This window comes from Ambystoma mexicanum, chromosome 9, assembly GCF_040938575.1.
Source record: "Ambystoma mexicanum isolate Mex_15411 chromosome 9, UKY_AmexF1_1, whole genome shotgun sequence".
Taxonomy (NCBI): domain Eukaryota; kingdom Metazoa; phylum Chordata; class Amphibia; order Caudata; family Ambystomatidae; genus Ambystoma; species Ambystoma mexicanum.
Window position 1 is genome coordinate 1,538,841,210 of NC_090931.1, and position 15,558 is coordinate 1,538,856,767.

At 42.9% G+C, this 15,558-nt stretch overlaps 1 protein-coding gene across 2 annotated transcripts in view; it reads left to right on the plus strand.

Moving 5' to 3' along the window:
• LOC138489475 (zinc finger protein 436-like) overlaps nucleotides 1–14,748 on the plus strand; it is a 188,014-nt gene extending 173,266 nt beyond the window's left edge. For both annotated transcript variants that reach the window (XM_069617210.1, XM_069617211.1), the window contains one exon: nucleotides 7,632–14,748. In XM_069617210.1, the coding sequence (XP_069473311.1) occupies nucleotides 7,632–8,602 (971 nt within the window). In that variant the 3' untranslated portion in view covers nucleotides 8,603–14,748. The remainder of the gene's footprint in view (nucleotides 1–7,631) is intronic.
• The last annotated feature ends 810 nt before the right edge of the window (nucleotides 14,749–15,558 follow it).

The window sequence follows — 15,558 nt, forward strand, 5'->3', positions numbered from 1 at the left end:
GGGTCGTCTGTTTTTACCATATGTGCATACCCGCCGCACGGCCTTACATTGGTGTCACGATTCTTTAATATCTGCCCATCCGGGTACGCGAAAAACTATGGAATTACTACAAAGGTGGTGTTGGTGGCCCTCTATGCATCATGACGTAGCGGAATACGTCTCTTCCTGTGCGATTTGTGCTCAGTGTAAATCATTTCCTTCTAAACCTCTAGGCTTGCTTAGGCCTTTACCAATCCCTGCTCGTCCATGGACCATGATATCTATGGACTTCATTGTGGAATTGCCCATGGTTCAAGAGTATAACACGATATGGGTGGTCATCGACTATTTTACTAAAGTCGCTCTGTTTATTCCATGTAAAGGTCTCCTGTCGGCACCTGTTTTAGCCGATTTGTTTCTACGGCAAGTGTTTTGTTTCTTTGGCTTCCCCTCGATCATCGTATCTGACAGAGGTTCCCAGTTCACCTCGCATTTCTGGAAGGCTCTTAATGCCTCTTTTGGGATTGAGGATCGCTACTCCAGTGCCTACCATCCGCAGACCGATGGGCAGACCAAGCATCTCAATTCCACCTTGGAACAGTACCTACATTGCCTCATTCTTCAACACCAAGCAACATGGTTGTCAGTGCTCGGAGCAGCTGAATTCGCCTATAACAACTCTGTGCATACATCCACTGGTTCGTCCCCATTCTACGCCCTTTATGGCCAGCACCCTCGGTCCTTACCGCTGGATCCCATTTTGTCTCACCAAAACCCTGCAGCGGACGATTGCACCAGGGAGCTCACTGAAGTTCACTGGAACATTGAACGACACCTACATCAAGCACAGGAGAGCGTCAAGGCATTTGCTGACCGGCATCGTCTATCAGCTCCGCTGTATCAGACAGCCATGCAAGTTTGGTTGTCCGCTAAGAACCTCAGGTTACCTGGTCGTAAGGCTCTTTTGCCACGTTTCGTGGGTCCCTTCGAGGTAACAGAGGTCATCAATCCAGCAGTGGTACGGCTGGCGCTGCCCACTGCATGGCGCGTTCACCCCGTCTTTCATGTTTCACTCTTGAAACCGGTGGCTCCGGGCACTCGGATCTCTCCCTCTGGCGTCCCTCCTCCTGTCATTGGTTCGGATAAATATGATGTGCGGTTCTTTCTCGATACCAGGTTCCGTCAGGGTGTTCGGTACTACTTGGTGGACTGGAAGGGCTACTGCCCTGAGGATCGTACTTGGGAACCGGAGTCGCACATCCATGCCACTCGCTTGCCTCCCGTTTCCTGGCCTCCCGGGGGTGGGTGCTCCTTTGGGGGAGGAAACTGTCAGGAATATGAAGCTTACTGCTCGGACTGTTCCCAAAAAGCCCTTTCATTACTCTGGGACTCCGCAGCAACAAGCTTGTGGTATTGGTAAACAGAAAGCTAGGTGCTTGAATATGCCATTCTTGTCACAATGGTGGTTACCCTGGAGACGCTTCCTTCCATTCGTGTGGCGTTACCAGGGTACCAGGAGCAAGCTGACAGTCCGCTCACGTGACACCCGATCACATGATCTTGTAAAGATAAGCACCGCCTCTGCTGCGGCTCGGTGCTTCTGATTGAAGTTTCTCTGTGTTTTGCTTTGCCTCGTAAATCTTGCATTCTTCTCTGGCTCTGGAAAATTGCATCGTCCCTGGATTACCTCTGCCTTGCCCTCTGTGCCTTTTTCAACTCACATTATCAGGACCTCGGCTCGCACACGGACTTCCTTTTGCTTAGCCCTTCTGCCATTATTGCCCGGACGTTATCAAGACCTCGGCTCGCACACAGGCTTCCTTTTGCTTAGCCCTTCTGTCAGTATTGCCCGCACGTTATCAGGACCTCAGCTTTCCCACAAACTGTTTTTTGGAACTTTCTTTATGCATAGCTTGCTGCCCAAAGGCTTCCAGGACCACAGCTTCTCACGGGCTGCTGTCGTGCTTTGTGTGCTTTTCATGCTAAGTTTTCCATGGAATTTGCGACCCACAGAATCTTGTTTTCCAGGTGTTCATGTGTATTTCTTTGTTTTCTTTAAACTCTTGTGCCACTGAATTCCTGCTACATCTACCATTTATTGACAAAGTCCCTGCAGTATCCACATTTGATACCATCTACCTACTTCACCACTACTCCGCTCTTGTGGATTGGATCAGTTATTCTACATTCAGACTAGAGATGCTTTCCAGGATCCTGTGCTATAGGCGTCCGCGTGCTGTCGGGAATAACACCCCTGTGGAGTGAGACTTGGTTTCCTTGGAACACTTTGTGGATCAATTTTGCAGGCGTACGCGTGCCGTCGGGAATAGGCATCTTTTCCTGGACTCCGGACTCTGGTGACTTCCCTTGTACTGAAGACAGGGTAGGTTGTGAATTCTGTTTTTGTTTTGGGATTCGTTTTTTTTTTCCCCTTGTACAAATGTATTGAAGATTGTTTTGTCCTTTGAGGGCCACTTCCTAATTGTTAACGGGATCCTGAAACTTCCACAACCCCCAAGAAGGATCAACGTGCTATTTGGGCTACCACTCGTCTCCTTTAAAGGTGGGTTTAGTCATCATAGGTGGTCAGGGGTGGGACATAAAGAGAAGTGAACTAATTTTGGTTACTTCTCTCATACAGGTGTGTCGTGGGTGTGGTTTCTGCCCTCCGGCCGTTTGACCCCTCTGTCTGTTCATGTCTTAACAGCAGAGGATTACAGCAGTGGGAAGGATTCGTCGGCTACTGTCTCCAAATCCTGAAAACAAAGCTTGCTTCCCCTGAAGTAATTGGTCGACAGGTGAGCGTATCCTAACAGCCGGGCCTTGTTGGTAATAAATTCTAGGGTGATTAACGCAAGTCAGACCTCTGTGGAGTCCCACGGGTATCTTCTTTTCAGAAATGCATGGGGTTCCCTGTTTTCATTGGTGTCTGCAACACCAAAGGCCCAAATCTGTAGGTTTTCCACAAGACCAAAATCCTAAAAATGTCCTCTCCCCAGACTTTTTGGGATAGCAGTGATTTAGCCTTTTCCCTTAGCACCCAGATAGGTGCACCCACACATGTGAGGTACCTTTTTCGTCGAGGCACATGTGGGAAGGTAGGACATGTGTTGTTGGCAGCGTGTTTCAGTGGTTTCCTGGTGGCAAATGTCTGAAATGTGTGTTTTTTTCCCTACATTTTGGAGTTTACCAGGCCTTGTGGGTAATATATTCTAGGGCAATTTGCACAAGTCAGACCTCTGTGGATTCCCACAGGTGTCTTCTTTTCAGAAATGCATGGGGTTCCCTGTTTTCCTTGGTGGCTGCGACACCCTACGCCCAAATCTGTGAGTTGTCCACAAAGCCAAATCCAGTCTTCTCCAGGGCATTTGATGTGCCGGTGGTTTGGCCTTCTCCCTTCGCGCCCATTTAGGTGCACCCATACATGTGTCGGGACACCTGTGGGAATGTGGGAAGGTAGGACATTTGTTGTGTTCTCTTGGTTTTGATAATGTTTTCATACATTTGCTACTGCAATTTGTTACACAACCTTTTTATTTCCCAAATGTGACCTACATTTAGTCGCCGCTTTAGGCACACTGTGTTTTTGTAACCTGCAGAAGTCACCTATCCACCAAAAGGTCTGCCTGTGCTCTTTCAGAAAATGTGTGCCTGCCATTCCTCACCACATTTGTTTTCCTAATTATCACATGTTCGGTGCGTATGTTTAGGCCCAAGCATAAAAGTCCTGTGTTCCATGGCTCCGTTTTTGGTTTGTAATATTGCTTGTTTTGTGAAACATTATGAAAAATGTGTGATTTCCTAACTAGAAGAGTCGGGGGAATGTAGTGGTATATTGCTTTTCTCAATATTCACAGAAGCCATTACCTTACGGGTCCAAACATGTCCAGCACGTACCTTTTTTTTCTGTCATTTTTCCAATTGTTTCCCAAACTATGGGAATTTTACCTACTAATATTTTATTTATTATTTATTTACATTACATATTTACATTTACATAGTTGTTGCCTGACCTGTGCAATTGACCCCTTCCTAAACTTGGAATGTTGTCTACTTTTCAAAAATGCATGTCTTTCTCTCTTCCCATTCAGCTTTCCTACCCTCCTCTTCCATTCCGTCCACACATGTCCTATTGGAAAAAAATGGAAAAATCGCCTACCTCTCACAAAACTGATGGTGACCTTATAAAAATATGTTCTTTTTGTTTCCACTCAATCTGTTCTTGGAAGCCTAGAAAATTGCGAATTAGGAACCGCAAACCATGTGTTCCTAGCCCTTGCAAGGCAAATACCACAGGCTTCTTTGTACATCATTTTATTGGCATTTTCTGAAAAAAACACAAAATGTGCTCTCTTTTTTTGTTATTTTCTCTCACCCCCATACAGCAAACTAGGATTCCTTGGTGTGTCACGACCGCCTACATGTGGGAAGAAAGGGATCCAAATTTGGCCGAGAGATCTCATGGAAAAAAAGGGTTACAAGGGATTGAATGGGGTCCTGCAGCACGCGCCTTTAGAGCACATAGAGAGGGGGAGAATTTGTTTTGCAGGGGGCGCAAAAGTATTCCTCCCTCTGGAGATTCTATTTCAGAATAAAGTGTCCTGGTGAGACTTCATTCTGAAATCAAATCTCTGGGGGAGAGTTTATACGGGGGAGGGTTTATTTCGTGACACTGGCATCTGTAATATCCCAGTAACACTGGGATATCAGGTGCCAGTAACAGTAAGGCGAGCTTGCCGGTAACACACTAGCAGCAACGGCGGGTTACCGGCAGCCTCGTAATGCGGGCCTTGTTGAAAGGCAGCAGCATGAGTGTGTACTGGAAATGGCTGCAATAGGTGTTCAATGCAGTCTTCCACTGGTAATGGCTGGTGCATGATACACATTTACTAGAGCATCCTGAATTTCATCCCGGAGCCCATGTTACGAAACCTGTGGGTATCCTCCCTTCCCGACCGTGTGGATCCTCTGCACAGGTGGCCATGGAAAGGCCATCGCTATTGGATCCCGACCCTTGGGGCGGAGAATTGAGGGTAGATCACCTGGGTGGATGGTCCTTGGGGACTGGAAGTGGGGTGCCCTTGGGCGAGCCATGGTATCCCTCTTTCGCCACTAACGACCAAAACCCTTCTCGAACCTTTATGGGCTATTGTAAGATAGCTTCCCTCAATTCCCCACCATTGACACTTGACAATACTGAGAAAAAGAAGAGGCAACTAAGAGCATTTAAGACTGTGCTATTTTACCATTCTAGCACTGGGACGAGGAAGATGTCTGCTAAGAGCAGTGAAGGTCAAGCATGTTCTCTTAATGCTGTTCAGGCAAAGCGGAGTGATCATCCACACATACAGCCTGTTAAAGGGCTGCAGGTGTATAAATGGAGCCCAACCCAATGGCAAAGGGGAGCGACAGAACGATCATTAGGCTGGTGCAGGAAGCAGAGGACTCTCGAATGTAGTGTGTGTTTGGGGACTCCCTGGAGCAGACTGGGAAAAGTAAGGGAGGCCATGCTGGAAGGCTGCCCCTTTCCTTCCTATTCAACGTGCTGTGGTGGAGGAGAGCCCCAGGGTTGCCTGAGGGGCAGGAACTGGAGCCCCGACACAGAAGGAAGAAGGCCATGTGAGCCGCGCGGCAGCATCAACCTTCAAAGCGACCAGTGAGTTTCTGGTAATTGAGAAACCTGGTGCGTGTTTATGAATGGAAGCATTTCCTGAAATACTTTCTATTGGAGTGGTTGTGTGTGGCGAGATACACTTTTTCGAAGGTCTCTGAACATTGAATTGCTAATTTAAAGTGAAACTAACAACTATACTGTCCATTATCTAACAGAGGGAAACACTTTGTATCGGAGTGGTCGCGTGTGGCAAGGAACACGTTTTCGAAAATCTCTGAACGCTGAACAAATCAATGAAAGTGAAACAAACAGGTATATTTGTCAACAATTAAACAAAGGGGAATAATTTGCATCGGAGTGTTAACGTGTGGCAGGAAACACATTTTTGAAAGGTCTCCGCCCACTGAACTGTTCAGTTAAAGTGAAACGAACAATTATTGAACCATAAGAGAAAAGGAAAATGAACCCTACGCTAAAGATTTATTTATTGAATACTGAATGGACTTAAAACTTTGCTACTAACCAGATGCAGAAGAAGAAAAGAAGGAGAGGAAACTTGCATCCATGCAAACCATCATAAAGTGAAGTACTAAAATGAATATAATTCTAAACCAACCACGTTATGCTGAAATCTAATATGATTTACAAAGAACGGGCAACCAAAGGATACTGAAGCCTCATTTACTGTGACAGTTTCAGTATGTGTGAAAGCTACAAAATTATCCAAACTGTCTATGTGACAACAAAATTGAACTAAACTGTGTAAGACAAGGGCATTTGGTGTTTCCTTTTGAAATCTGGCACTTGGAGCTTGTGGAAGGGAACCCCGAGCACTTCAAGGCTGTTTTGATTATGTGACTTGGAACTTGGTGGCGGGCACCCTGAGCCCTAACTTGGTGGAGAAGGGCCCGAGACCTGAAAAGACTATTGCATTCTAACTCTTAGAAAGGGAATTTTGAGACTTTACTTTGTTGAACTGTTTCATACTCGGAAGGGAGCTGAAGAAAACTGTGAGCTGGAAGACGCTTAGGACTTTGTGTTAAACACTGGTTTTCTTTTTGGTTGTTGACATCCCTACATAGTATATGGTTGTAGTTGTGAGGGCAAGCATAGGTTTTGGACACAGACAGATTCTTAAGTTGAAATCTTGGACTCAGACTTTCCTTAGTTTAATTTAGGTAGGGAAATCCCGCCTTAGCATAGGGCAAGTTAGGCCTTTCTCCACCCTGACATGCAAGTTAAAAAAATTGATTATTTAGAATCTGGAATCTGTTGTCTGTATCCGACTTCATAAATATTTCATTTATTAAACATATTCTTTTCGTAAATTTTCTATGATGAATTCTACATTGCATGGTAAACGCGTATTTATACTAAGGTCTTCCAAATTCATCTCACAATGTAATGAATTGTGTTGTTGATATGGTAGTCATTATGATTCTAAATTATTACAGAATTCGCCTTGAAATTACATTTTGTTTACTTCAATGCTCTGGGTAGAGGAATGCTTTAAAGAGATTACTTGATTAGTATTTATTTTACAGTGTAAACCTATGAATGCTGTTCAGGTGTCAAAATTGTATTTTTATGGATAAATGTAATCTGCTGGATGGAATGGATTCCCTTAGGATCGCCCTCATGTTCGAGGAAAATGGTCTAAGAACTCACAGCTCTATCCTAGATCTATTGATGGTACCCAGGGAATTTACCGAAAATATTTCAGAGTGGTACATTTATTTCACTGAAGACCATAATACCGAAAAACACCGAAAACATTAAATAAATATATAAAGTGTAGTGGGGTAAGGGGTAAAAATGAGTCAGGGTGGGTTTGGGGTGGCGTTATAAGGGTAGAAAATCAGGTGGCTTAGTGGGGGACAACCCCAAATAAAAACAAATATAAAAGAATTTGGTATGTTGGTCTCGATGAAATGTACCACTCTGAAATTTCTGTCGGTACAATCGCATATAACCCTAATCATTTGTAGGCTGTGCGATAACATGGAATAATACCTTGCGCGTCTGCTTCCTTCAACAGAAAATGGAGCCAGAACCAAGAACCTGCAAACGAACCCCAGAAGATGCACGTACTGTGATCAGAGCTTTATTGAGCCTTCCCAACTCATGATACATATGAGGGGCCACATGAAGGGTAAAACATTTACCTGCAGTGTCTGTGGGAGGAGATTCCCTAACAGGACAGGTCTAATTACACACAAGAGATCCCACACAGTTGTGAGACCCTATAGGTTTCTGGAATGTGATAAAAGCTTCACAAAGAGCTCAAATGTATATCAGCATCAGAAGCTCCATGCTGGAGAATGGCCATACCAGTGTGAAGAGTGTGGGAAAGGCTTCACTGTGAAGTCACAGCTAACCCAGCATCACATGATCCATTCTGGGCAAAAGCCTTACAAATGCACTGAATGTGGCAAGCGCTTTAACTCGATGTCATACCTGAGGAAACATCAGAAATCACACACCGGAGATGGTTTGTACCAGTGTACAGAAGGTGACAAAAGCTTCACCGAAATCTCACATTTAAGCCAGCATCAGATGATCCATACTGGGGAGCGACCATATCACTGTACGCAATGTGAGAAAAGCTTTATTTCTAGCTTGCATCTGTACCAGCATCAGAGGAGCCATACAGGGGAGCGACCATACAAGTGTACGCAATGTGATAAAAGTTTCATTCAGAGCTCAAATCTGTACCAGCACCAGAGGATACATACTGGGGAACGGCCCTACCAGTGTATGGAGTGTGGAAAAAGCTTCGCTCAGAAGGCGCATATGATCCGACATCGCATTATCCATACTGGGGAGAAGCCTTATGAATGCACAGTGTGCAAGAAAACATTCAGGCACTCCTCTACTCTGAGCAGACACCAGAGGATCCACACTGGGGAGAAGCCCTATGGATGCACAGAGTGCAAGAAAAGCTTCACTCACTCCTCAGCTCTGAGCAGGCATCAGAGGACCCACATGGTGCAAGTGAGGATTCTGTAAATCCTCTCTCATATTCCATCAAAGGGCCATACTTGGGAGAAGACCCATGGGTGCAGCTGCTGTGACATCTGAACCGTGAGGTGACATCAGAGTTGCCATACCAGGGAAAACCCCTATGAGCGTACAGAGTGCAAGTAAAGCTTAAGCCACTCCTCAGTGCTGAGCAGGCTATGGAAAGTGCTTTAACCCTTTGAATATTTGAACCTCGAAAAGCAGTTGACTCGCTCTTACCTAATGCACATAGCATTATGTTTAGATTTATTGTCCTTTCAATCATGCACAACGCAAAGTGAGTTGCCTCTTAGCACTGGCAAGCAAGATCAGAATGACAATCAGAAGAAAGAAACACACCAGGAGGGTATGTAGGGGAAAATCCTGGGAGGGTCGGGGGGGTTGAAGGAGGAAGGATAAACAGGGTGTTAAAAGAGGACAAGCCTGATTGCACGCCTGAATTCCATAAGGGATTTAGTCCCAGCAATAGCTGGTTCAGAATTAATGCAAACAGGAACCTACTGAGGGGTTGCTAACCCGGCGGGGTAGAGGGGGGTGCTTCCTAAGCATTTCACTAAAAAGATAGAATTTTGAAATAAGAATTAGTACAAAAACGACAATGAGAGGCAGCATATGCATAGTGAAATGTACAAAGAATGCACATAAACGCCTGCTGATTAGTAATTGACAGTGGAATGCTAATGGAAAGAGAAACTAAAACCTAATGATATAACTATACATGACTACACACAATGCTGGGCCAAGGACATAATTGCTATTGTAATCTGGAGGATAAAAAAGCCTTAATATCAAACCCCGGCAGATTCTGTCGTAGGGCCCATGACACCGGCCTTCACCGTGGCCCTTAGTACCGCCTGGGTGTTTATTCTTGGCCCAGATTACCACTGGCGATCATTTCTGTTAACACCAGTAAAGGTGTCATCCCAGGTTACAGTAATACCAGCTGTACAGTATTAATGGATGTTGATTTACTGAAATTCTGCTGCCAGTGTTTCACTAAATCTGCATGCATTATGTAAATACATGTTTTGGCCCATTATTATCCTTCTTGAGATGTGCATGATTGTGTGCTGTAACAGATCATAAGCTACTACAGACTTATTCACACAGTCTCTTAGATTTGTATTCACAATTAGAATCCTTGTACTGGGTCTTTTGAAGAGATGCCGGTTCTCCACCCTGGGTTCGTCCCTGCTCTTCTTTAACCTTAAGATTACTATTTGGTCTACTAACACCGTTGTTAACTAAAATCTCATCTGTCCCCAGGCTTCCTGATTGATCGCCAATGCCCAATACTACTAGCCCACATATCTCACTAATTGGGCAATCTATCATGTGGAACCTGGCAAATATCAATTTCCAGTAACGTTTCACTTTCGTATCGTCGTAAAGAATATCGGATAAAGTCCCCGTAGGGCATTATAAGGCAATCATCCTTCTTTAACTAGTCTTAAAGTGTACAAGGGTATCTAATTCAAGGACATCCAAATTCGCTGCTAGGTGTACACTACTTCCTGCACTGGAGCCATTTTTTCTGATCTACCACCTATAATTGAAGGCCCAGTTCTTCAGATCAGATGTCACACAGTTTTGATAGTCAGTGAACCAAATTGCCCTTGATAGGATTATTACATTTACATTTATTTATATCGCGCACAATTGACCCTCAGGCATAATGGCGCATACAACACAAACAAAATAGAGAATACATACATAAACATAAAACATAAAGCCTAGTATAAATATGCTACCTAAAAACCAAATTAACCCAACAAAGAAGTTATTCTATACCAACTGAAAAAGTGGGATTGATCTGACTGATAATGAGGAGTACATTTTACAGTAAAACACTGCAAATTAGAGTATTATTGTACAGTTGGTGATCCCTCTTGGGAAATAATTACACCTGCGGAAAAAGAGTGGTAACGTGCTCGAACCGCAGCCCACTATGACACAGTCACTGTTCGATGAGGAGCACCACACACTTAAATTAATTTGGCGTGTGAATTTAAAATCAAATGATCTAACAACCCCTGGGCCTGTACGTAATCGCAACCACGGTAGTACTTATTGTGGAAGGATTCTCTGGTCTCAATACCAGCTGCCTTACTGATGTTAGAAATAACAATGTTTCGGTTATCCATGATAAAGTCACGGATGCTAATATCCTTAATTCTTGGCATTTGGGATTTTTTTTAGTCTCACATTCCGCATGGATGCCTGCTTCGGAGTAGCATAGCCTTTTGTCTCACGAGCATTGATCTTATGCTCGAGATGGGATTACATAGGGTGATTCTGTATCTAAAGCTTCAACTGTGATGCTGTTGCAGATGGCCTGTTCATTGTTATGCGGAAGGGGCATAGAGGATGCCAGGGAAATGTCACTAATAGGATTCGATTATAAACCTTGGCCCGAACTCTCCAGTATTGTATTAGTTTAGCTGGCCTGATCCAAGCTCTCAGCTAAACGGTTAGCTTGACAAAAAGAGTCCTTTTTTTCCGTCTGGTTATGTATAGCTGTAGGTTGCTGTATGATGGTCTGTGTTGCTGTACTTTCTCAAGGGTGACAGATGGTTGAGACTAGCTCATTCAGGATGAGCATAAGAGCACATAAGTCTTAAACTCTGACACAGATTAAGCTCTTTTGAGATACTTGCTTTCAGGATCGCAAACTGAGAGGCGGTGTAATCAGTTTGAATGAGAGTCAGCATGGGGTCCTTTTCTGGAATAAATGATGGTGAAGTCACATAGCCAGAATCCCTCTTGGCGTATTTGTTTATTATGTGTGTAGCCAAGGCCGATGTAAGACCTCTTTTAAGAACTGATAGAAACTGCATGTTCCTACGATAGCACCACACACTTCATGTTTGTCATGAGGATCCCCTTATCATGATTGTCTTAATACCCTGCATGCCAAAGCATAACCTCCACCCCAAAGAAGGTTTAAATGTCCACTTGGGAATATGGCAGGTTTTGCGGCAGTGAAGAGTACTATTGCCACCACAAGGATCTGGAGGGACATGGATATCTGCACTTATTGCAAGAAAAACTACCCATGAGTACCTGACAGACGTCCTATTGGTCAGCAATATTGTTGTGAGTCTACCTCTAGAGTAGCTAGGAACCACTGCTTTGTATTCTTGTATGCTTGATAAATATTCATTGTTATCTATATATCTTCCCTATACAGTATTATCACTAAACTAATAACTGTTTTCACTTGCAATTAGAATTTTTTATTCTGATAAATAGAAACATATTAAGAATGCTCTCTCTTGTTTAAAATGTGTTTATACATATTCTCTTGTAAAGATAATGAGTATTCAAAATGATATAGTCAAACAATATAATGTTTCAAATATTAGGAATAAAGTAGTTGAGTAGATACCCAGAAGCCTTCTCTTCTTAACACTTGTAAAATGTTAAACTACCTACAACCAATCAGCAATATGGGTGGGCCAAAATCATACTCAAAAGCATGGTGCTGTGTGGATTGGCCAACCAGGGGACGTTGAGGATATACAGAGAGGAGATACAGAGCAACCCCACAATAACTAAATAACCAATTAAATGGCAATGGTTAAAAACTCTGTCAAAGGCCCATGGCTTCTATGGGCAGTTAACTCAGAACACCCTAAAAGCAATCTAGAGCCATGCATACATAATGACAGGTAAATGATTCCTCTCGTCCTTCCTCTGGGCTCACCAAAGGAGCATGAGGGCTAGCACAGGCTTTCTTTAGGTTCTATGCCATCCCTCACACCACGAGAAAGTCATTGTCTCACTGGCATAGGGAAGGTTGAAAGGCTTACCTAATAAAAAACATCATGGTTCCCCTTAATGGTGTAAACATGGAAAAGAAAAGAATATTGTTGCAGAAATGTTTAAACAAGAAATTTGATCTTGGAAAAATTGGAAAATGGGTATGTTTTAGGCCAATTAAGAGTTTACTGAGTGAAGACAGTTAAGCTATGTAATTTAGTTTTGCCTCCAGTTTATTGAAGTAAACATTACAAATCTGAATTTTAGAAAAATAGTCAAAGTACCAATTCTTGGCTTATAGTCCAGAACTATAGTCCTGGCCCAGCCATTAAATATGCTGCTTGCTCTATTTTACCCAGGCAGTGAAGTCCTGTGAGATCAGCTGTTTCCACCGTTTGTTTTCATTTTATCTGTGCTTATATAGCACTTATCAGCAAAGTGCTGAAAAATAATCCGTACCAGGGGTACAAAAAAGGTAACATTATTGTACAATGATTTCATTTAGAAGGAAGAAAGAAATTAGTTTTCAACTGTATTTGAAAGGAAAACATGAGGTAAGAGATTGGATAGTCAGAGGCAGAGAATTTACGAATTTAGCAGCCACGAGAATGAATGAAAATGACATTGAGCACAAGGGGGGTGGGGAACAGACAGAAGGAAAAGAGATTGAAAGCATAGGGGATGACTGGTACCAGGATATAAGAGAATGCCATAGAGACATTTAAAAACAATACAAAGGAAATATTGAAGGTTGAACTTAAAAGATAGCCATTGGAGAGAAGCAAGAGCCTGAGTGTTGGAATCACGAGAAGAGAGGGAGCAGATAAAATGGACAGAAGAGTGGAAAATAGAACTAAGCGGAGTACGTTGAGACGCAGGCAAGGCAAGACCTGAAGAGGACCAATAATCGATGCATGAGAGAATAATGCTAGAAACAAGAAACTTAGTTGCACCAGAAATTAGGAATCAGTGGGCCTTATGTATGTTAAATAAATGGAATTGGCAATTGCTAGCAGAAGCTTGAATGTGCAAGGAAAAGAACAATGAAGGGTCCAAAGTGATAACAAGGTTATGAACAGAAATAGAAAGACTTGAGTTAGAAGGATGAAAGAGAATGGAGGGAGGAGGAATAGGGAAGGTGAGGTCCGGCCTGACTGAAAAAAAGAGGATTTCAGGTTTCGATGAATTAAGGTGGAGGAAATTAGAAGAGATTCAAGACTGGATGGAGGAAAGATGGGCAGAAAGTTTGGAATGCAGAGACTCAGAAAAAGATGAAAAAGAAGAAAATGCGAGTGTCTGCTGCATAAAGAGGATGGGAGAAATTATGGGGAAAAATAATAGCAGAGAATGGAATTTTATACCAAGAATTAAGAATAGGATCGAGAGAGAGGTTTTGGGAACCCCACACTCTAGAGGAAAGGGAGAGGATGGGTGGCAAGCTCACAAAACGGAATAGTTCGATTAGTTAAATAAAAACCAAACCTGTTGTGAACAGAGCCAGCAAAGCCAAGCGATAGAAGTCTAGAAGTCTAGATAAAAGGATATTGTGATCAACTGTATCAAAAGCAGCGGATAGATCAAGCAGTAAACAGTTACAGAAAGTAAAGCAGTTTCAGTAGAATGGAAGGGACGGAAACCAGATTTCAGAGGGGGGAAGTCAAGAATGGTAATTTAAATAGGAAAAGTAGACAAAGCCCCCTCTGGCATCTGAACCAGCGTGACTTGGACTGCTTCTGTGAAGTCTGCTCCTGCTGCCTTGTACCGCCAATTTATTTAGGCTTAAGACCTCCCCTGTTTCCCTGTTAGCCAGTCCTACCAGGTGGATGACATTTATTTAATCGGTTACACTGGGTGTCCAATTGTCCACCATCTTGTAAACTCCTTCCAAGACCAGTACTGCCAAATCCCAGCTGCTACCTGATTGCACAAAGCCATTTTGCATTGTTTGATTCCATTTCTCATTGACCACCATGCATTCCGTCAAATGTTTTTACACAAGAAACTTCAGATTAGAACAGATACAACATCAAATTATAATTGCATTTGATCAGCATCTGCTTCTTATGACTGATATTGCACAAGTATGAATGTTTTCTTTACATGAGATCACATTTTCAATATTGTGGGATTCTTTGGCTTTCTGTTAAAGTGAGACATTTTTTAACTAACCATTTTATAATTTGCAAAGCATTTCTGTGCAAGAATGTCATTCCATTTATCACAGTACCATAATATTTGAAACCTTTTAAAAATAATGTGAGTTTATCAAACAGCCGTGATGTGGTTTTGAACAATCATATTCTTTGTTCTGTATTTTAATTAAAAACTATATAGATTTTCATAATAAAGTGAGAGAAATTACAAAGAATACACTGCGTGGGTTCGTGTTTTGACAGGCTAATCTGTAAAAAATACATGATCGAAATAAACCCTTTAGTAGTTAATCAATGCCTGTGCCATTTATATAGAATACATGTATTCTTTTTTTTATTTATTTTTTTTATTAATGGTCTCAGCAGTTACATTGGCACCTAATTAATACAGTTTACAGTCGCATATGCAACAATATTACCATTGAGTGTTTAACAATCTGTCGTTTACATGATCGATTCGTTGTCTGAAAGCATATCACAGAGGTATGCCCTGAAGGGGCCCCAGATGTCCTTTGGCCTGCTCATACTTGGTTGAGTCAGTACATACTGCTCCTCACATTCATTAATGTAGGTTAACTCACGCAGGGAAGTGTCCATGGTGGGGGTGTTCGGGCTCTTCCACGCTTTCAGTATACTTTTCTTGGCTATGACACATGACACATTGAACAGCCTTCTGATTTTCTCGGAACATTTACCGATATCACCAAACAGATATTTTTGTGGGGTCAAGTGTGGGGGGATCTGTGTATATTTCAGTTAACATATCTGCAACCCTCTCCCAGAACCGTGCAACAGCTGGACACTCCCAATACATATGATAGGATCCCGCTGCCGGGGAACCATACTTAGGGCAGTTGCCTGGGTCGTCAGGTGTAAATGTAGCGATCCTGGTGGGGGTATAGTGCAGTCTGTTTAGGATTTTAAACTGTATTTGGCGCAGTCCCGCATTAAGGGACACTCTCTTCGTGAGTGCGCAGTATCTTGCCCACTTTTCTTCGGGTATTGGCATTTTCATATCTGCTTCCCATT